Genomic DNA, 22,353 nt, shown 5'->3' on the forward strand with positions numbered 1-22,353 from the left:
GGAGGAGGCAGGTGATGGCCGCTGTGCCCGGGAGGAGGCAGGTGATGGCCGCTGTGCCCGGGAGGAGGCAGGTGATGGCCGCTGTGCCCGGGAGGAGGCAGGTGATGGCCGCTGTGCCCGGGAGGAGGCAGGTGATGGCCGCTGTGCCCGGGAGGAGGCAGGTGATGGCAGCTGTGCCCGGGAGGAGGCAGGTGATGGCCGCTGTGCCCTGCAGGAGGCAGGTGATGGCCGCTGTGCCCTGCAGGAGGCAGGTGATGGCCGCTGTGCCCGGGAGGAGGCAGGTGATGGCCGCTGTGCCCTGCAGGAGGCAGGTGATGGCCGCTGTGCCCTGCAGGAGGCAGGTGATGGCCGCTGTGCCCTGCAGGAGGCAGGTGATGGCCGCTGTGCCCTGCAGGAGGCAGGTGATGGCCGCTGTGCCCTGCAGGAGGCAGGTGATGGCCGCTGTGCCCTGCAGGAGGCAGGTGATGGCCGCTGTGCCCTGCAGGAGGCAGGTGATGGCCGCTGTGCCCTGCAGGAGGCAGGTGATGGCCGCTGTGCCCGGGAGGAGGCAGGTGATGGCCGCTGTGCCCGGGAGGAGGCAGGTGATGGCCGCTGTGCCCGGGAGGAGGCAGGTGATGGCCGCTGTGCCCTGCAGGAGGCAGGTGATGGCCGCTGTGCCCTGCAGGAGGCAGGTGATGGCCGCTGTGCCCTGCAGGAGGCAGGTGATGGCCGCTGTGCCCTGCAGGAGGCAGGTGATGGCCGCTGTGCCCTGCAGGAGGCAGGTGATGGCCGCTGTGCCCTGCAGGAGGCAGGTGATGGCCGCTGTGCCCTGCAGGAGGCAGGTGATGGCCGCTGTGCTGAGCACAGGGGGGGGGGGGCAGGTGATGGCCGCTGTGCCCCATGTAGTGGGTCAGTAATATTAATATGGAGGATTAGGGGAGACTTTCATTATGGTGACGTGCGTGCATGTCCCTGTAATGACAGCTCCAGTGTTCGGAGATCTGATGGCGCCCTGTGTGAATGGGAACCTGAGAGTGGGTCCGAGACCCAAGGACATGTCTGGTCCGGCCCACAGCCTCGCCAATAGTGGTATTAATATTGGCTGGGATGGGTCTGGTCCGGCCCGCAGCCTCGCCAATAGTGGTTATAATATTGGCTGGGATGGGTCTGGTCCGGCCCGCAGCCTCGCCAATAGTGGTTATAATATTGGCTGGGATGGGTCTGGTCCGGCCCGCAGCCTCGCCAATAGTGGTTATAATATTGGCTGGGATGGGTCTGGTCCGGCCCGCAGCCTCGCCAATAGTGGTTATAATATTGGCTGGGATGGGTCTGGTCCGGCCCGCAGCCTCGCTGATGGTCGTCTTATCAATATTGGCTGGGATGGAGCCGTCTTCTGTTTATACTGGACTTGTCACCTCTCCCGATGTTTTTTGCCTTCCCTAGCTATACCAGCTCTGGAGCTCCTGGCTGAATTCTGCCTTTTACCATTTCTGTTATTTCTCATGGAAATGTAAGGTACAGATCCCCCGCTCTTTTTGGATCAGTAAGGCCGGGTACACACATCCGGCTTTTCGCTGGTTTGACGGATGCAGCGCACGCCAGTACAGTATGATACAGTACAGTGGCAGCGCCGCAACTTCCGGGCCACATGCTTTGGTCACATGACAGCATGTGACCAGCTCTTGTTGCGCTGCCAGTGTACTGTATACACCAGGGGTGGGCAATTAATTTTCCCATGGGACCACATGAGAAATTGGGATGGTTTTAGAGGGCCGGACTAATATAATTAACTCAGTTTTACCCAATACTGTATATAGCATATATACTATCCCTTCATATACAAACAGTAAGTTACGGACTGTGTGACCCCTCGTGGCCTTGCACGCACACATGTCCTTTTTTTCTCTGGCAGCACGGGTGTCACACGGATCGCACACTGATGTGATCTGTGTGACGACAGTGTGACAAATACCAGAGAAAACACAGGTCTTTTTTTAATAAAAAGATTTTCTATATTTACCTCTCTCCAGCGCTGCTGCCTCTGGCTCTGCTGCCTCCCGCTCCTTATCGCTGGTAATTATACTCACTGAATGTTCACTGCAGTGAGCAGCTGGAAGCAAGGACAGCGCTGGGGACCGCATCGCTGGGTGAGTATACAGGTGTGTGTGTGTATGTTGAGAACCTGGAAGCCGGAGCATCTCGGGGACTCGTCACAGTTCCCAATGAACTCTGATGAACCCATAAAGCTGTAGCGTGGGTGTCGCAGGATGGTCATCAAAGCTCATTGGAAACTCTGATGACCTCCTGGAGGTCACTGTGCTTGCAGAATACTCACCTGTCCCTGCGGTGATGTCCTCAACGGTGCTGTGCCTGGTGCTGTCATCGCAATGCTCCGGCTTCCAGGTCCTGAGTGCGGTGAATACTCAATGAATGAGCAGTGGTCAGGAGCGGGAGGCAGCAGAGCTGAAGAAAGCAGGTAAATATGGAAAATATTTTTATTTCACAGACTCGTGTTTTCTCCGGTACCTGTCACATGTATGCAAACAGGTACCGGAGAAACGCAATCAGGCCCTGTAATGGCGGTATGGTGCTGCAGGGGGCGGGGAGAGAGCACGTGGTACCCGATGTAACTCCAGTACCACTCGCAGTTACGGGCTTTTCTCTCTGCACGCACGCACACATACATACACACACGCACACGCTATATACATATATACACAAACAATCCCCATATACTACATCACTACACCCCCATATACACCTGTAATATACATCACTACACCCCCATATACACCTGTAATATACATCACTACACCCCCATATACACCTGTAATATACATCACTACACCCCTATATACACCTGTAATATACATCACTGCACCCCCATATACACCTGTAATATACATCACTACACCCCCATATACACCTGTAATATACATCACTACACCCCTATATACACCTGTAATATACATCACTACACCCCTATATACACCTGTAATATACATCACTACACCCCCATATACACCTGTAATATACATCACTGCACCCCCATATACACCTGTAATATACATCACTGCACCCCCATATACACCTGTAATATACATCACTGCACCCCCATATACACCTGTAATATACATCACTGCACCCCCATATACACCTGTAATATACATCACTGCACCCCCATATACACCTGTAATATACATCACTACACCCCCATATACACCTGTAATATACATCACTACACCCCCATATACACCTGTAATATACATCACTACACCCCCATATACACCTGTAATATACATCACTACACCCCCATATACACCTGTAATATACATCTCTACACCCCCATATACACCTGTAATATACATCACTACACCCCCATATACACCTGTAATATACATCACTACACCCCCATATACACCTGTAATATACATCACTACACCCCCATATACACCTGTAATATACATCACTACACCCCCATATACACCTGTAATATACATCACTACACCCCCATATACACCTGTAATATACATCACTACACCCCCATATACACCTGTAATATACATCACTACACCCCCATATACACCTGTAATATACATCACTACACCCCCATATACACCTGTAATATACATCACTACACCCCCATATACACCTGTAATATACATCACTACACCCCCATATACACCTGTAATATACATCACTACACCCCCATATACACCTGTAATATACATCACTACACCCCCATATACACCTGTAATATACATCACTACACCCCCATATACACCTGTAATATACATCACTACACCCCCATATACACCTGTAATATACATCACTACACCCCTATATACACCTGTAATATACATCACTACACCCCTATATACACCTGTAATATACATCACTACATCCACATATACACCTGTAATATACATCACTGCACCCCCATATACACCTGTAATATACATCACTGCACCCCCATATACACCTGTAATATACATCACTGCACCCCTATATACACCTGTAATATACATCACTACACCCCCATATACACCTGTAATATACATCACTACACCCCCATATACACCTGTAATATACATCACTACACCCCCATATACACCTGTAATATACATCACTACACCCCCATATACACCTGTAATATACATCACTACACCCCCATATACATCACTAGACCCCTATATACTACACCTGTAAAACTACATTGCCATATACTACATCACTACACCCAAATATTACTCACCAGTTATCCCCCCCCTCCCCTCCACTCCCCCCATTGTCCCCTCAGGTTACTAGTCACCACTCACCTTTCCCTCCTCAGGCACCTCCGTACGGGCTCCCGCTGACATCCTTCTTCTCTTGTACGGCCCCCCGCTGAGCTGCTTCCTCTCTCCGTACGGGCTCCGGCTGCTGCATCTTCTTCTCCTGCCGGGGCGGGAACTTTTCAAATGACACACACGCGCGCCGTACTGACGACATCAGGGCGCGCGCGCGTGTGTGTGTCACAGAGAAAGTGCCGGCAGGAAACAGAGGACAGATTCCTGCGTTCCGCTGCTGTACTGTGCGGTGCTGCAGTATCTGTCCTCTGTTCCTTGCCGGCACGCAGCGTGTGATGAGGGCAATCTGACCACGGGCCGCCCAGAGCCTGGAGCTCCGGACAACAGGTCAGATTGCCCTCATCAGTGACCGGCCAGCAAGGACGCCCGGAGCCAGGCGGGCCGGTCACAGAGAGTAGGCGGGCCGGATGTGGCCTGCGGGCCGCCCCTTGCCCAGGTCTGGACACTGTACTGGCGTGCACCGCATCCGTCAAACCAGCGAAAAGCCGGATATGTATACCCGGCCTAAGACACCCGCGGTCAATAATGTATTCTTGCCTAAAGAGATGGGATTACTTTCATACTTGGTAAAGACCTTTTTATAATGTTTTTTTTCCCCAAGGTTTTTGGCAGACTCGCACCACTACCCAGCTTCCTGGTTTCCAGCTTGCTGGGGGGGGGCAGTGTGGCCCTGATAAAGTTCATACCTACATCTTCGGCACCACTGGTCCATATCGTGTGCTCCTTGAGTTGCTGTATGGGGGAAGCTTTGCGTCTACAGGAGGGCAGTGGGTCTGAAGATGGCCCCAACCAGGTCCTAACTGTGCTCCAGTGAGCCGGACGGAGCTCTATTGGAATCAGCTTATAAGCACTGCACATGTTCAGCCACTGCTGACAGACTGCATCGGTGGCCGGTAACCTAGGTAACACGCAGTTAGAGATAACATCAAATACCTCTCCAATCCAATTAGTGCTACCGATTGTGCAGTAGACGTCTATTTCACAAAAATTGAAGTGTTAACTGAAATCAGACAGGTCGGGGGGCCGGGAGGTCCTTGTATGTGCATCTCTCTTAATTTGAGTTCTCTTTGGCCAAAGCCTTATACTTCGTTCGGCCATGCATTGTTACTAAGCAGTATTGGGGTCTTGTGGTGAGGGGGTCTCTTGTGTGATTACCCACCACCATAGTTGCAGATCGCTACGGCCTGGTACTTACGGGATGTCATCCCCACATAGTCAGTCAGAAATACAGAACTAAAAGAGCACACAGAATGTTTTCTAAGGGGACCCTCCCCCACCCCTGATTTTACGCCTCAGTAGGGTAAACATCCCCTTTAAGATAAAAGTTGTGTAAATTCAGCCCTCTTCCCCCCCCCCGTTTTCCAGGCTAAGACATGGATGACCTGAACCTTCACTACAGATTCCTCAACTGGAGACGTCGCATCCGGGAGATCCGCGAGGTGCGAGCCGTGCGATACCAGGAGCGGGCCAAGCATATTATGGTAGATGGGGACACGCTAAGGTGGGCAACAGAACTCACAATTTTAGAGTGATCTTAACTTTTTGCAATTGGATGTGATGGTGTACAATATTATGTATATTACTCCATGTATGCGATTAATGCGGATGGTGCCAAAAATTATATTGACGCTTTACCACGATACATTTGCTGCTTGAATTAATACAATTTTATTCCCTGTTGTCAGCTGTTTTTAAGCCAAAGTGAGAAAGATTGAGGTCGGCAGGACGGTTCTGCCCGAATTACCTCTTTCACCTCGGAGATGTGTGTGTGTGTATGTGCTGTCTTCTGTGATCCACTGAGATGTGATCGTTCTTGTCTTGTGGGATCCGCCGAGGCGCGTGGGCTGCTGTCTTGTGGGATCCGCCGAGGCGCGTGGGCTGCTGTCTTGTGGGATCCGCCGAGGCGCGTGGGCTGCTGTCTTGTGGGATCCGCCGAGGCGCGTGGGCTGCTGTCTTGTGGGATCCGCCGAGGCGCGTGGGCTGCTGTCTTGTGGGATCCGCCGAGGCGCGTGGGATTCTGTCTTGTGGGATTCGCCGAGGCGCGTGGGCTCCTGTCTTGTGGGATCCGCCGAGGCGCGTGGGCTCCTGTCTTGTGGGATCCGCCGAGGCGCGTGGGCTCCTGTCTTGTGGGATCCGCCGAGGCGCGTGGGCTCCTGTCTTGTGGGATCCGCCGAGGCGCGTGGGCTGCTGTCTTGTGGGATCCGCGGTGTGCTTTGTGACTGATACACCTTGTGTCTCCTGACTTCGGCTGTCTTCTCCGCTGTGAGTCAGGCTGCAGCAATGTGTGATGGTCATCTGTGGTGTATTCAGGTTCCCTGCTGAATTCGAGGTGATGCAAACATGAAGTATTTTATTCATGCAGTAATGACCTGACACACTGATGTCACAAAGGGTGATCGGATTAGAGTAATCAGATCATTTCATTGTGTCTGGCGACATTAAAGACGACGTTTGGGCCCTCCCAGGTTTTCATCAAGGTGTTGTAGCCAGGGCTGTGGAGTCGGTAAGCCAAACCTGCAACTCCAACTCCCACATATATTGCTTATATTGAAGTGAAAAATGTATTGTAGTACAATGTGAACATCAGACATTTAATCGTTTTTATGATAAAATAATCAAGATATTTACATAGAACATAAAATATATTTATTGGAATACAACTTTAGAACACAAAAACCTGTAATAAATTGTAAATATGTAATACACTATGTAATATATAACACTATGTAATACACTATGTAAGTGGCAAAAAACAGTTTTCAACAAAAACATAGTAAATAACATTTGTGCAGTCTATGATTTTTTTTGCCTCCATCAGATCCTCCTTCGCAGATGACCTCAAATCTGACCTCATAATTTAAAGGCTGGAGAACAACCTCTCTACAGTAACTTGGGTTGGAGGCAAAGCCGTAACCACATGGGCAACATCTCTAACAATTTCCGGGTATAAAGGAATTTGCCTCATGTACAGTCAGTTTTGATGAACGGTTGAATTTTTCTATTTCTTTGAGAGCAAGTGAAAAATGTTACTGAAATCTGGTCAATCTGCTGCTATAGGAGACGGAGTGAAATCTTTTACCTTGCGGCAACACTTTGCTGCTCCATGTCATCCAAATACTTGTCAAAAGTTAAACTCCTCCTCTGATGAGGATGAAGATATGGCAGCAGTAGCACTGTCAGGACCCAAGGCCTCTTCTGCCTGGCAGTCCTGTAGCCGCTCATCCTAAGTGCTACCTCAGTCAGAGCTTCTTTTCCTTTAGTAAGCTGTTGATCATCAAGCAGTATTCAATGACTTGGGTTCACATAAAGAGCTGCTAGAAGAATTTTATTTTCCAATAGCTGTGTCTCTCCGTGTCATTGAAGCAGAAATGCCATCTGCGATTAAACCTCCTCTTTGGGAAAGGCAAAATAGCAAGTTCTTCCACTCCCTCATGAAAATGCCAGTAGTTAAATCCTCAGCTTGTAATTTTTTAGTTACGCTAAATGGGTGATTAAGCAATTCATTCAATTCAGCCAGCTGTGTCCATTGACCTTCATTTAGGGTTATCTGAGGGTTCACCATATTTATAAGAAATGATTTTAGTTCAAGCAATCGCTCAGTCATTAAATAAGTGCTGCCTCACCGAGTGGCTTGATCGACAATTGCCCCTTTCCCAGCACGTCTCTTCAAGATGGAATCAATTTTAGGGGTTCTGGCGGCAATAACCAATTTCCTCACTTTTCAAATTAGATTTCCAGCATGTCCCTCTTGCAGACTATCTCTTATTGCCAGCTGCAGCGTGTGCACAACACAGCGCATGTGATGAATATGAAAGTGTTTTGAAGCAGCTTCAACAAGATCATCTAATTCGAAAGTATCATTTTGCTGTTCTTCTGTTGTAATATCGGTTTATTCCTCAGTTACATGAACAGCACTGTGGCTCCATCTCACACATACTGAATCCTAAATTTACTTCTAGCTGTTGTTCATTACTCTCATTCATCAGTTTAATTGTAGTTATCATGTTTGAAGCATTGTACATTATTTTTCTAATCTGCTTTTGCTATTGAAAACATTATTTATGAGCTCAGAAACCTTTCAGGTGATGCGGTTTTTTTTTAAAAAGCTGATCTGCTTTTGCAGCTGAAAAATGTATCCTCAAAAAATGCAGCAAAAATGCTGTGTGTGAATGTAGCCTTAGATCAGGAATAGAACAGACATGTATAGGACATTTCATAACTTTCTCAAATTCCTATGAAAAAATACTCAGCACATTCTGCATTGAACTCCTGTACCCATATTATTATATATTTTAGGAGTAGGTCCATTTTATTCTGACTCCACCAAAATGAGCATCGAGTCCGACTCCACAGCCCTGGTTGTAGCACTGGTGTGACTAGGTAGCTCTGCGGTGCTACATGGCGACCACTTGTGCCATGTCCTACTTCTCCACACCAGAGCTGCTACACCTTGATAAAGACTTGTTTGGGGGGTCCATGTATCACACATACCATGCAGTAAAGATGAGCATACACATAATAGGAAAGTCACCTCATCAGTTTGACTTGATTTGGTTGATTTTGTGCATTTGGGCATCCTAACTTTGTTTGGAAGGATCAGGCGTGTCCTCTTCTAACATGCCTGATTTGTTTGCTCACACTTTAATGCTGGGCTCAGACTAGTTCTACATGGACTGACCAAATCCAAGGGGGCACTCAGTAGGTAAATGAACATTTGTGGTAACGCTCGTTCCCGACAATTGGCTCATCTAAATACATTGTCAATTGCCAGAAGAACGAGAAACGCTTGTTCGTCAGGTGCGATGGTTATTAGATCAACATAAGAATCATCGTTCTCATAATCCTCATCGCCCCTGATAAACAGGAGATTAGCTGCTGATAACACAATGCTCTATGTGCACAGAACAATCATATTACCGATCGTTCTGTGCACGTAGAATATACATCTGCCTGTCTAACCAGGTCAGAAAGCGACCACTGATCAGCAGTCATAACTGGATCATCCTGTCTACAGGGGCCATTAGATTAGTAATCTGATCACGGAACTTAACATAATGATTGACAAGTAACGTGAAACGCAGCACATGGATTATTGCTGAATCATAAAATTGCCGTAGTTTTAGACCCTTTGGTCTAACTTTCTACCACCTCTTGGTCGACTTACCCTTGGTGCAGTGTTTTAAGCAAGTCTTCTTTGCCACAAAGCCTCCGTGCGTGTTCATCATGCCGATAGTGTCTAAAAGCACGAATATTAGGGCCGCATGGCATTTGATCCAGAATTATGGCATATTGGGATTAGTAAGTCTGGAATATATTAACATCTGTTGATGGCTATGGAAGTCCATGGGGTTTTTGTTTGTTTTTTTTAGCTAATAAAACAAATTGTAAATCGATTACTACGGGGTGATGGCTGATTACTATTGGGGTGATGGCTGATTACTATTGGGGAGATGTCACTGTTTTCTGGCGTCTGTAGGTTTACTGTCCTGGAGACTTGAAGACTCTACGATTCAAGTGGCTTGAAGAACACCTTGGCCCTTTTCATTAAAAAAAAAGAATCAACGAGGCACTGAGCTCTTTCTCTCATGCTCAATATAAGATGCTTTTAATGGGAAATTCCTTTTTAACCTTATAACTTCCAGTAATGCTAAGACTTCATGTATCCAAAGTAGAAAGGATCAGGCCACAATGGGGCCCCTCAAGTGATTGTGACCTTGGTAGTTTGTCACATGGAAATGTAATGAGATTTTGGCATCAGTAATCTTTCAGTTCGAGTTTATTAAAAACGTGGGACACGGGAACCTTGGGTTATATGCTACCACCGGGAGGCTGACACTAAGAATATGTCTTTAGAAAAATTCTGACTCCTCTACAACAGCCCACACCTGGCCAGCCGACACTGAGCCATTCATGGTAAGGCGGCTTTCACACTACGTTTTTTTTAACATGCGTCATGAATATTTTTTTTAACCCAAATACGGATCCAGCGCAAATGCGTTTTCATTTCAATGCATTTGCAATGGACTCTCGTCAACATGCGTTCACATGCGTTTGCGTGCATTATAGTGAGGATCCAGCAACTTGCAGTTTTTTAACTTTTTTCAAAAACGCTACTTATAGCGTTTTTGAGCTGCGTCCAAATACTGTTTTTCACTGGATCCTGACCATACTTCACGCAAACGCATGTGAACGCTGGCATGCTGATAGAGAGGATCCTGCTTGCTCTACTGAGCATGCCCAGAAACCAGCCTAGCGTGATCAGTCTCCCTCTCTCCCCCTCCCTCTCTCCCCCTCCCTCGAGAGCGGCGGACGTTCGTAACCAAGGTAAATATCGGGTAACCAAGCAAAGCGCTTCGCTTAGTTACCCGATGTTTACCTTTGGTTACTTGTGCAGGGAGCAGGCAGCTCGGCTCCTTGCAGCTGCGGACGCTTGTAACCAAGGTAAATATTGGGTATCCAAGCAAAGCACTTCGCTTAGTTACACGATGTTTGCCTTGATTACCAGCGTCCGCAGCTTTCAGATGCCGGCTCCCAGTCTTTCACGTTCAGTTCCCCTCACTCCCGATCACATGACTTCAATGCCCGCCCATAAACTTCAAGTGACAGGATCCTGCAAAATAACACATGCGTTTGCATGCGGTTTTCTTTGTAAAAACAGGATCCACTTTTACAGCAAAAAAACGTTCATGACGCATGTTAAAAAAAACGTAGTGTGAAAGCAGCCTAACTTGGTGTCACTCTGGAAGCCAACATTGAGATTAGACCTTTTATTTACGGAGGTCAATGCTCTTCTACATGCCAGGAATAGCTTGGTCTCCCCCATCAGGGCAGGATTCTCCTTCCACCAATTTGGTTTGAAACTCTGTTTGCCTGCTAAAGTCAGGATTGTTCAGATTGGGTCCAGATCTCCCGTCCTTCATTGCAGGTCTCCACTCATGGCATCCTGATGGACCTTTCCCCATGATCTCCTCTTCTACCCGATGTCTTGTTCATTTACTTTACCGACATGACTGAATCTGCAGTTTGGAAGGCTTTCAGTCTTTCTGATTTAGGCGTTTGTTTCAATACGGTGAAATCCTATGGTGATATCGTCCCTTTTCATTTTTATATGCCGGTCTTGAGCCAGGGTTGACTTCCAAGGGTCAGATTCCTGCTTTCGCTATCTTTTTTGCTTTTCATACATAAAAACAAAAAAATGTATGAGATACTTGTGCACCCACCCTTACATTGATTATGTGCTCTCCAGTACATGTCATGGTCAGAGCACACGAGTGGACAAATATGCCCACCACAACCTACAGACAGCTTTTTGAGGTCTAGCAGTGTGTTTAGACACGTGTGCCGCCCCAGCAGCAGTCGAACAGTCCAGAGCCGGGGTTGCTGTGGCTCAAGGGTCTCTGGACCCGGAGGCTTGCGGCCACTTACATTTTAAGAGGATATTTACAGGGGATGAATGTTCGTGACGCCACCTGCAGGTTGCGGTAAAGGAGAGTACTGCCGATGGAAGTACTGAGGCAGATGGTGTGGGGCAGCCAGGTGTCAATCCCTCCGCAGGTAGGGAAGGCCCCGGATAGTGGGGATTTGGTGAACGGGTGGCTTGGCCTTGGGAAGCAGGGTGCAACGGTCAGATTACTCACTGCGGTAGTCGTGGTGCTGGATCAGGTGGAATAAGCAGACATTCACATAGATGTTAAACCAAAATCTCTAGGCACCGCAGTCTCTGCAGGGGGAGCCCATCCAGGTCCCGCTCCCAACAGTGTCACTTGGTAAGTCCGGACCACTGCCTCCGTGCACAAATTGTTTTACAGTTGTGGCCCCTTGGCTTGAAGCTTTTGGGGCCCTGCTACCCCTGTGTATGGCAGCTGTCCTCTTGGTGGCTGGCACTTGGGATTTCAGTGGGTTATGTATTTTGGAGAACCCTATCCCCCGTGTTGTGCTGGCGCCTCCAATCTCTGAGCTCTTGGGGAAAGTTCATAAAGCGACTATCCTCCACAGGTTAATTATCAGGTTGCTTGAAGCTACTCCCCGATCTCCGCCGTGCTCGGTACCAGTCAGGTGGTTGGGCTTTCTGGTGCCAACAGTCCTCCTAGACTGCATCTGTTACACTCCTGTCCAGTGTTCCTAATACCGGACCCCGACTCCTGTGGTCCCTGATCACCGTTTGCGACCCAACCTGTCGCCTGCCTGGGAGCTCCAACTCCCCAGCTCCTCTCTCTCTGAGGGCTAACTCTGAACTCCTTGTCTCCCCTCCCACCAGTCTGCCTGATCCCTAGGTGGGCGGCCGTGCTCCAACTTGACCAACCCACTGGTGTGTGTCCAGCCCTGGTGTGAGGTGTGGTTGGGATTTGTAGTGCGGATGTCAGTGACACTGTTGATGGGAACCTGGAACCATGGGGGGGTAGGCCCTGCACCCTGGAGTACAGGATGCAGTTCCCTGTAGCACCCTGATATAGTCAGGGGCGCTACACATATCTTCAGACTTGCTAGAATTGAGAAGCCCGATATCTATGGGAGCTGGTCATATTAGGAGGACATCAGGTTTTGAATGATAACCTTTAAATGTTTTTGGTCAATGTGAAAAAAACATATCCAGAACTACAAAGTACCTCCAGATACCTCCTCACATGTTGTAATCTTTGGTTCTTACAAGATCCGGTTTTCTGCTTCTTACTATTATCTCCTAGCTTTCTCTCATGCTTCTCCCATACTCTGGAGTTAGCTACTACAACATGTCACATTCTCTTCCACCATCCAAACCTTAAAAAGCCATCTGAAGCCCCACTTACTCACAAAAACCTACACCATGCAGTAACCCATGTCCATTATACAACTATAGTCAGCTTCTACCCTCGTCGTTCCCTATAAACTCTTGCGGACATTGACCTGTCTACTTCTACACCAATTTGATACTCACTAAAACCTCTTTTTCCTGTGTAAAGCACTGTGGAATCTCAGGGGGTTTCCAAAATGCTTATGAATCAGCCCAAAGCCACCAATACTGCTAAACTACTGTATCCTGCTCTCTGCCGTTCCAACCTCTGATCCCAAACCTTTCCTGCTGGTACCGTGTCTGCAGCGATGATGTCCTGTCTTCCCATGTGACCACTGCAGGCAATCGCTGGGAATCCCTTCCCTCTGCCTTCTCATGCTTTACCCAACTGAGGACGGTGGTTGGCTGCAGTCGTCAAGTGTGGTACATCATTTACCCATTTTAGCTATATTGGTGGCTGTGGACTGATTTTTAAACATCTTGTAAAACCCCTTTGATGGTGTTAAAAACATAAGAAATGTTATTTTAATATATGGCCTTGTTTTATTTCTACACTGGTCTTTTGTTTGATTGCATAATATTGCCTCCTGTGATAAATGGAGGGAAGTTGCAGGGAGTTGGCTGCCTGGTATCGGAAGCGGATCTTGGCTTGGAGCGCAGGGCCGGTTACTCTGCTCCTATCTCGTGATTAATTAATATTATGTTGAACATTGATTGTTTCCTTTTAGACTTCTCCTCTCTTCTGGGATCCGAAGAACAGTCACAGGTCAGCGTGTAATGTTCAGCTGAAGTTCTTCTGCTAATGATGTGATGGCTAGCGGCTTTAAAGGGAACCTGTCACCAGATTTGGGACCTATAAGCTGCGGCCACCTGCATTGAGCTCTAATATACAGCTATAAGAGCCCAGGCCACTGTGTAGAGCATAAAAATCACTATAATTCTTACCTAGAAGGTCGCACTGGTGCAGACTGGTCAAATGGGCATCTTTGTTCTCCGGGACCGGCGCCTCCTCTTTCGGCCATCTTTGTTCTCCTTCTGAAGCCTGGGTGCATCAAAGTGCGCCTGCGCAGGACCTCAGTGCCAGCGAGTGTGGATGACGTAGGACGCGTCATGCACCCAGTCTTCAGAAGTAGAAGAACAAAGATGGCCGAAGGAGGAGGCGCCGATCCCGGAGAACGGAGACACCCATCTGACAATTCTGCACCAGTGCGACCTTGTAGGTGAGAATTATAAGGCTATGTTCACACACTGCGTTTTTTACCTGCGTTTTTGGTCCGTTTTTGCTGCAGAAATTTTTTGAGAAATTCTTGTAATCTTTCTGCAGACATTCCCCAGCAAAACCTATGTGAAATAAAATTAGCTGTGCGCTGCATTTTTTTCTTAAGAAAATTCTTTCAGTAGATTTTATTAAGAAAAAGAATGAGCATGTCACTTCTTTTCTGCAGCTAACTGCGTTATTTCCCTCCATTGACTGTCATGTAATCATGAAATAGTGCAGGAATAACGCAGGTAGCAAGTGATGTGCGTTATTCCTGTGTTATCCCCGCGTTATCCCCGCGTTTTCAAGTCATAGTGTACTTCCCTGCCCTGCGTTTTGCAGAGAAGTGATGTCACTAGGACAGGAAGAGGAAGAAGAGAAAAAAAAAAAGGCGTGTGCTCCACTGTATTTTTTACCTTCCAGCCGGGTAAACACACAGCGGCGGCCCGGTATTTTCAGGCAGGAAAGGGCGAGGGACAGGGTTAATGTCCCCTCCTCCCGCAGCCGAGAATCTCAGCCGCAGCTGCCACGGGACTGTCGCATCCATTATGCGACAGTCCTGGAGTGTCCCCAGCTCTTCCAGATGCCGTGATGTGGGGGCAATCCAGGTAATATGGATTACAAATAGCTGCCGCTAAGACCAAGATTAGTGATGGCAGCATCTATGACACGCCGTCACTAATCTGAAAATAAAGAAACACTCACACATACCGAAAAATCCTTTATTTTGAATAAAAGACAAAAAAACCCTCTTTCTCCACTGTATTAAACCCCCCCGAAACACACAGCTCCGACGTAATCCACAGCGATGTCCCGCCACGCTTCCAGCCCTGCTCCAGCCGCGTGTGACAGTTCTCCACGCAGCCTCGGTCAGTGAGCGAGTGCTGAATGCAGCTCCTGCGCGAGGCTGCGGGGAACTACAGGACATTTCTCACGGCTGCTGATGTGAACACATTACAGGCCGCGAGAAGTGCAGTGTGTGGGGGGGAAACATGATAAAAAAAGCTGGAATATCTATCCCTCTATTATCTATCTATGTATCTATTATCTATCTATATTATCTATCTATCTATCTCCCTAAATATCTATCTATATCTATTTATTATCTGTCTTTCTGTATTATCTATCTTTCTATATTATCTATCTATCTGTTCCCCTAAATATCTATCTTATCTATCTATCTATCTATCATATCTTTATCTCTGTATAATCTATTTTTTTTTTTTTTTCATTTTCAATGTGCTTTATTGCTGTAAAGGCATTAAACGCAGGGACCAACATGAAAAAAAACGCACCAAAATGCACCTGTTATTGGTGCGTTTTTTAACGCAGGTGCGCTAATCCTTCACTCAAGACATTTCTTGAGAAAAATAATTTTTCCAGTGTGAACATAGCCTATAGGTGCTCGGCTCATTCATGTCTCTCTCTCTCCAGTTACCACGGAAACTCCGGGGAGGTCGGCTGCTACGTGGCTCCACGACCACTAAGTAAAGACAATAACTACTTTGAGGTGAGTTGAGCGATCGGAGAGACCACATCTTTCATTAGTGTTTATGTGGTGGGATATTGTCTCAGATGCTGTGGTGAAGTCACCATGTAAATAGTTAATGCTGCTTCTAATGAGCTCCGTTCTTCTGGAGGCAATAAATCTGCTTTTAAGTAGATATATGATGTGTTCAGTCCTGATATTATGAATAAAAGCGATTTAAAGCACAACTCCATATAACGTGTATTCCCCCGCCATCGTCCTCTCCACCAGCACTACGTTCTGGAGTATCATACACTATATTATGGAGGATTCGGGTGGTATTAGTTACTAACACTTCTCCCTTTATTTTTAGGAGCAGTTATATTTAGGCTGAGTTTAAAAGTAAGCCTGTCTTTGTTGTCCATAGCAACCAATCACAGCACAGCTTTCATTTTGCATTCCTCATTTGAAAAATGAAAACTGGGCTGTGATTGGTTGCTGTTGGCAACACATAATTTTATTCCAGACACTTCTCATAGATATCCCCCAATGAGCCTCATGTGAATCCCATTCTTCTATTAACGTGGCTGACGACCACCTTTCTCATACGTGGTCTGTATCCATTTTCACAAGACTTGTGTTATTCGCTTTCCAAAGCTTCTATCAACTGTTATGTATAAAAAAAAAAAAAAAGCACGTGAATGGCCTCATATTTACATTGTTAGAATAAATGTAACATTTTTGTGGATAATTGGTTAAGGCCCCTTTTACATTGCGCTTTTACTTACATTCAGTGGTACCGTCAGGGCATCCATCCAAACACCCCCCCTCCCCCCACCTTGCAAAACGTGTTTCGGACGCATGCGCCGAGAGGGCCATTGACTATAATAGAGCAGACTCCGTTAGCGTGTGCTTTTCTATTGCTCCATTTTAGGTCATATACGTTTTCTGCTGGCGGACACCCGAACGTAGTCAACTACGTCTGGGTGTCCGCCAGCAGAAAACATATATGCCCAAAAATGATGCGAGCCATAGCACATAACTCCATCTGCTCCATTATAGTCAATGGCCCCTCTTAGCTATAGGTCCGAATCACATTTTTTTTTTAAGAGTGTAAGGCTATGTGCGCACTAGAAATGTGAAGTTTCTCAAGAAAATTTCTTGAGAAACTTCTGCCAGTGAAAGATTTCCGGACCTGCGGAAAAAATCCGCACCAAATCCGCATGCGGTTTTGCCGCGATTTGCCGCGGATTTACCGCGGATTTACCGCAGGTTTGTCCCTGCAATAAATAATAAAGATAATCGATAGACAGATAATGGATAGAGGGAAAGATGGATAGATGAATAGATGAATAAATAGATAGATAGAGGGATAGATAGATGAATAGATGGATAGATAGAGGGATAGATGGATAGATAGATAGATAAAGGGATAGATAGATAGATAGATAGATGAGAAAAACCTATATAATGTTCCACCTCCCTGCATTTTCTAAGCTGGCACCCTTTAGTGACTTTCATGTGGCACTAAAGGGTGCTTAGCCTTGTATTTAGCCATAAAATAAATAATTAAAAAAAAACGACATGAGGTCCCCCCATTTTTTGTAGCCAGCTAGGGTAAAGCAGACGGCTGCAGCCTGCAGACCACCGCTGGCAGCTTCACCTTGGCTGATAATCCAAAACAGTGGGCACCCCACGCTGTTATTTTAAATTATATAAATAATTTAAAACAAAAAACGTGCGGTCCCCCCCATATTGGATCACCAGCCAAGGTAAAGCGGACAGCTGGGGTCTGATATTCTCAGACTAGGGAGGTCCACTGTTATTGGACACTCCCCAGCCTAAAAATAGCAGGCCGCAGCCGCCCCAGAAGTGGCGCATCCATTAGATGCGCCAATCCTGGCGCTTTGCCCCAGCTCATCCCGCGCCCTGGTGCGTTGGCAAACGGGGTAATATATGGGGTTGATGCCAGATGTGTAATGTCACCTGGCATCAAGCCCTGGGGTTGGTGAGGTCAGGCGTCTATCAGATACCCGACATCACCAACCCAGTCAGTAATAATTAAAAAAAGACAACAAAAAAAAGTTTTATTTGAAAAAACACTCCCCAAAACATTCCCTCTTTAACCAATTTATTGAAAAGGGCACAATCAATTCCACGTCCGGCGTAATCCAATAAGGGGGGGGGGGGGCACGGCGATCCATACCATAGTCGCTGTCCCAGTCAATGAAGAACAGAATGTTCCCCATTGGCTGGGAGAGCAATGCAGTGACCTGAGCTAACATCAATAGGTCAGCTCAGGTCACTGCAGGGGATGACGAGCGCTGCCATCAGGAGCATAGATGAGATCATTACCTTCTGTGATCATCTCCTGTACTGCTGACGTCAGCGCTGTCACTGTCTTCTATGCCCCGCCGTGTTGTCAGACGTATCGCGAGAGCCCGTGACGTCACCGCTAGTGACAGTCTCGGGCCGCTCGCGAGACGGGCATAGACAGCAGTGACAGCGCTGACGTCAGGAGGCAGGAGATCGTAATGATCTCACCTCCTGACAGCAGCGATCGTCATCCCCGCGGCTCCCAGCACTGCAGGATGTCAGTGTCCTGCCTGCGCTGCCGTGTGACAGGCTGCTGACACTGCGGGCAGACACTGACACTGTAGTGCAGGCAGCCGCGAGGCCGGAGCACTGACACTGTAGTGCAGGCAGCCGCGAGGCCGGAGCAGGACACAGACTGCACGGGCACCTGGAGGTCGCACGGAAGTGCTTCTTTGCGGCGTCCAGGGAGTGCGACGTCTGTGTTTACTCTGCTCCGCTTCCTCTTCCTGGCATAATGACATCGCTTCCTGCAAAACCGCAGGCAGCGATGAGCATTACCGCAGGTAATTCGCGGTTATTCCGGTGGTATACCGCACATCATTGCTACCTGCGGAATACCCCCGGAATACCGCAGGTACCTGCGGAAATTAATGGACATGCACATTTTCTCAAGAAAGTTTCTCGAGAAAATTTTCTCAAGAAATTTTCTTGAGAAAAATCCGCACAGTGCGCACAACTATTTTTTTTCTCATTGAATTTCATGGGAAATGTCTGCACAAAGATTGCAGACATTTCTCAAGAAATTTCCGAGGCAAATCCGCGGGAAAAACGCACTAGTGCGCACATAGCCTAATTCCCCTTTTACATGGGCTATGGCAGCTGATCGGTATGTGTTTACTGGCCCTTTTAGGCTATGTGCGCACTAGAAATGTGAATTTTCTCAAGAAAATTTCTTGAGAAACTTCTGGGAGTGGAAGATTTCCGCACCTGCGGAAAAATCCGCGGCAAAAACGCATGCGGATTTGCCGCGGATTTGCCGCGGATTTGCCGCGGATTTACCGCAGGTTTGTCCCTGCAATAAATAATAAAGATAATCGATAGACAGATAATGGATAGAGGGAAAGATGGATAGATGAATAGATAGATAGATAGATAGAGGGATAGATAGATAGATGAATAGATAGATAGATAGAGGGATAGATGGATAGATGAATAGATAGAGGGATAGATGGATAGATGGATAGATAGATAGAGGGATAGATAGATAGATGAGAAAAACCTATATAATGTTCCACCTCCCTGCATTTTCTAAGCTGGCACCCTTTAGTGACTTTCATGTGGCACTAAAGGGTGCTTAGCCTTGTATTTAGCCATAAAATAAATAATTAAAAAAAAACGACGTGAGGTCCCCCCATATTTTGTAGCCAGCTTGGGTAAAGCAGATGGCTGCAGCCTGCAGACCACCGCTGGCAGCTTCACCTTGGCTGATAATCCAAAACAGTGGGCACCCCACGCTGTTATTTTAAATTATATAAATAATTTAAAACAAAAAACGTGCGGTCCCCCCCATATTGGATCACCAGCCAAGGTAAAGCGGACAGCTGGGGTCTGATATTCTCAGACTAGGGAGGTCCACTGTTATTGGACACTCCCCAGCCTAAAAATAGCAGGCCGCAGCCGCCCCAGAAGTGGCGCATCCATTAGACGTGCCAATCCTGGCGCTTTGCCCCAGCTCATCCCGCGCCCTGGTGCGTTGGCAAACGGGGTAATATATGGGGTTGATGCCAGATGTGTAATGTCACCTGGCATCAAGCCCTGGGGTTGGTGAGGTCAGGCGTCTATCAGATACCCGACATCACCAACCCAGTCAATAGTAATTAAAAAATAGACAACAAAAAAAGTTTTATTTGAAAAAACACTCCCCACATAGCCTCTTTAACCAATTTATTGAAAAGAACAATCAATCCACGTCCGGCGTAATCCAATAGGGGGGGGGGTCCCACGGCGATCCATACCATAGTCGCTGTCCCAGTCAATGAAGAACAGAATGTTCCCCATTGGCTGGGAGAGCAATGCAGTGACCTGAGCTAACATCAATAGGTCAGCTCAGGTCACTGCAGGGGATGACGAGCGCTGACTTCAGGAGCATAGATGAGATCATTACCTTCTGTGATCATCTCCTGTACTGCTGACGTCAGCGCTGTCACTGACTGCGTTGTCAGAAGTATCGCGAGAGCCCGTGACGTCACCGCTAGTGACAGTCTCGGGCCGCTCGTGAGACGGGCATAGACAGCAGTGACAGCGCTGACGTCAGGAGGCAGGAGATCGTCACAGCAGGTAATGATCTCACCTCCTGACAGCAGCGATCGTCATCCCCGCGGCTCCCAACACTGCAGGGTGTCAGTGTCTGCCTGTGTCAGTGTCTGCCTGCGCTGCAGCGTGACAAGCTGCTGACACTGCGGGCAGACACTGACACCCTGCAGTGCAGGCAGCCGCGAGGCCGGAGCAGGACACAGACTGGCACCTGGAGGTCGCACGGAAGTGCTTCTGTGCGGCGTCCAGGGAGTGTGACGTCTGCTCCGCTTCCTCTTCCTGACATAATGACATCGCTTCCTGCAAAACCGCAGGCAGCGATGATCATTCCCGCAGGTAATTCGCGGCTATTCCGGGGGTATACCGCACATCATTGCTACCTGCGGAATACCCCCGGAATACCCCCGGTACCTGCGGAAATTAATGGACATGCACATTTTCTCAAGAAAGTTTCTCGAGAAAATTTTCTCAAGAAATTTTCTTGAGAAAAATCCGCACAGTGCGCACAACTATTTTTTTTTCTCATTGAATTTCATGGGAAATGTCTGCACAAAGATTGCAGACATTTCTCAAGAAATTTCCGGGGCAAATCCGCGGGTAAATCCGCAGGTAAAAAGCTCTAGTGCGCACATAGCCTTAGACAGGCTGGTTGGCTTTTCACACTCCCAGAATGATGGCTGATACTAATGTATGTATGTATGTATGTACATACATACATACATACATACATACATACATACATACATACATACATACATACATACATACATACATACATACATACATACATACATACATACATACATTCTCTTTCTCTCTCTCTCTCTTTCTCTCTCTCTCTCTTTTTCTCTCTCTCTCTTTTTCTCTCTCTCTCTCTTTTTCTCTCTCTCTCTCTCTTTTTCTCTCTCTCTCTCTTTTTCTCTCTCTCTCTCTTTTTCTCTCTCTCTCTCTTTTTCTCTCTCTCTCTCTTTTTCTCTCTCTCTCTCTTTTTCTCTCTCTCTCTCTTTTTCTCTCTCTCTTTCTCCATTCCGTGTCCACTTTTAAAAATCGTCCCCACTCGACGTTCTCCGATTTTGCTGAAAATTTATAAGGATGTACATGTATGTTTGAAAAGTGTTTCTGTAAATTTTTAGGGCCAGATCTCAAATATATTGGGCACTGTTGACCTTTCACTGGAGGCCCCCCCCCCCCCCCCAAGGCTGCGGCTTCAGCTAAGAGGATTTTGCAAACTGGCACATAGCCAGTATAGCACTCTAATGGCTATGATGCTGAAATTTGGCATACTAGCTCAACTTTTGCTGCTAAACGCGATAAAATTATTACCGGCTATGACAAAACAATATTTCGGCCGCAATTTTGTGTCAAAGTAGCTTGCAAAACGCCTCGCATAAAATTTATGCCAAACTTTGCCCATATATAACTCAAGACCAAAAACCAATAGGAACTGGTGCTTTACCCTGTACAACAAACATCTTCATGACTTTGCATTGCTGCAATATCACGGTCAAAGCATATGTATTTGTGGAAATATTCACACCCACATATGATGAAAAACTTAAAAAAAAAAACGAATTTTACGTATTTTTTTAGGTCAAATTTCCCAAAAAGGGTACCCCTAAAATATATTAATTCTGTTATCATTTGAAAGAGCACATTTTTCTCTACAAGGATCATTGGGGGTTTTTTTGGAGTCTCTCCATTTAAGAAAAGAAAAATGCCTCTGAACATGGTGTTATTTATTAATACGCAATGAATGCTAACTGCACTATTCAAACCCTTGCGTTGGTCCATGGTGGTTAGACCACAACCAATTCCCTAAGAATTGGTATTATAATCCTATTAAGAATTGTAATAATGCTGTCTTTCGAGAATTGGCAGCCCCATCGCCTAGGAGCCATGG

The 22,353-nt window shown here is 47.1% G+C and overlaps 1 protein-coding gene across 2 annotated transcripts in view; it reads left to right on the forward strand.

Annotated features, from left to right (window-relative positions):
- Nucleotides 1–22,353, forward strand: part of SPRYD3 (SPRY domain containing 3) — a 65,389-nt gene that overhangs the window by 2,112 nt on the left and 40,924 nt on the right. For both annotated transcript variants that reach the window (XM_075337228.1, XM_075337230.1), the window contains exons 2-3: nt 5,694–5,829; nt 15,791–15,866. In XM_075337228.1, the coding sequence (XP_075193343.1) occupies nt 5,702–5,829; nt 15,791–15,866 (204 nt within the window). In that variant the 5' untranslated portion in view covers nt 5,694–5,701. The remainder of the gene's footprint in view (nt 1–5,693; nt 5,830–15,790; nt 15,867–22,353) is intronic.

This window comes from Anomaloglossus baeobatrachus, chromosome 2 (assembly GCF_048569485.1).
Source record: "Anomaloglossus baeobatrachus isolate aAnoBae1 chromosome 2, aAnoBae1.hap1, whole genome shotgun sequence".
NCBI classification, from domain to species: domain Eukaryota; kingdom Metazoa; phylum Chordata; class Amphibia; order Anura; family Aromobatidae; genus Anomaloglossus; species Anomaloglossus baeobatrachus.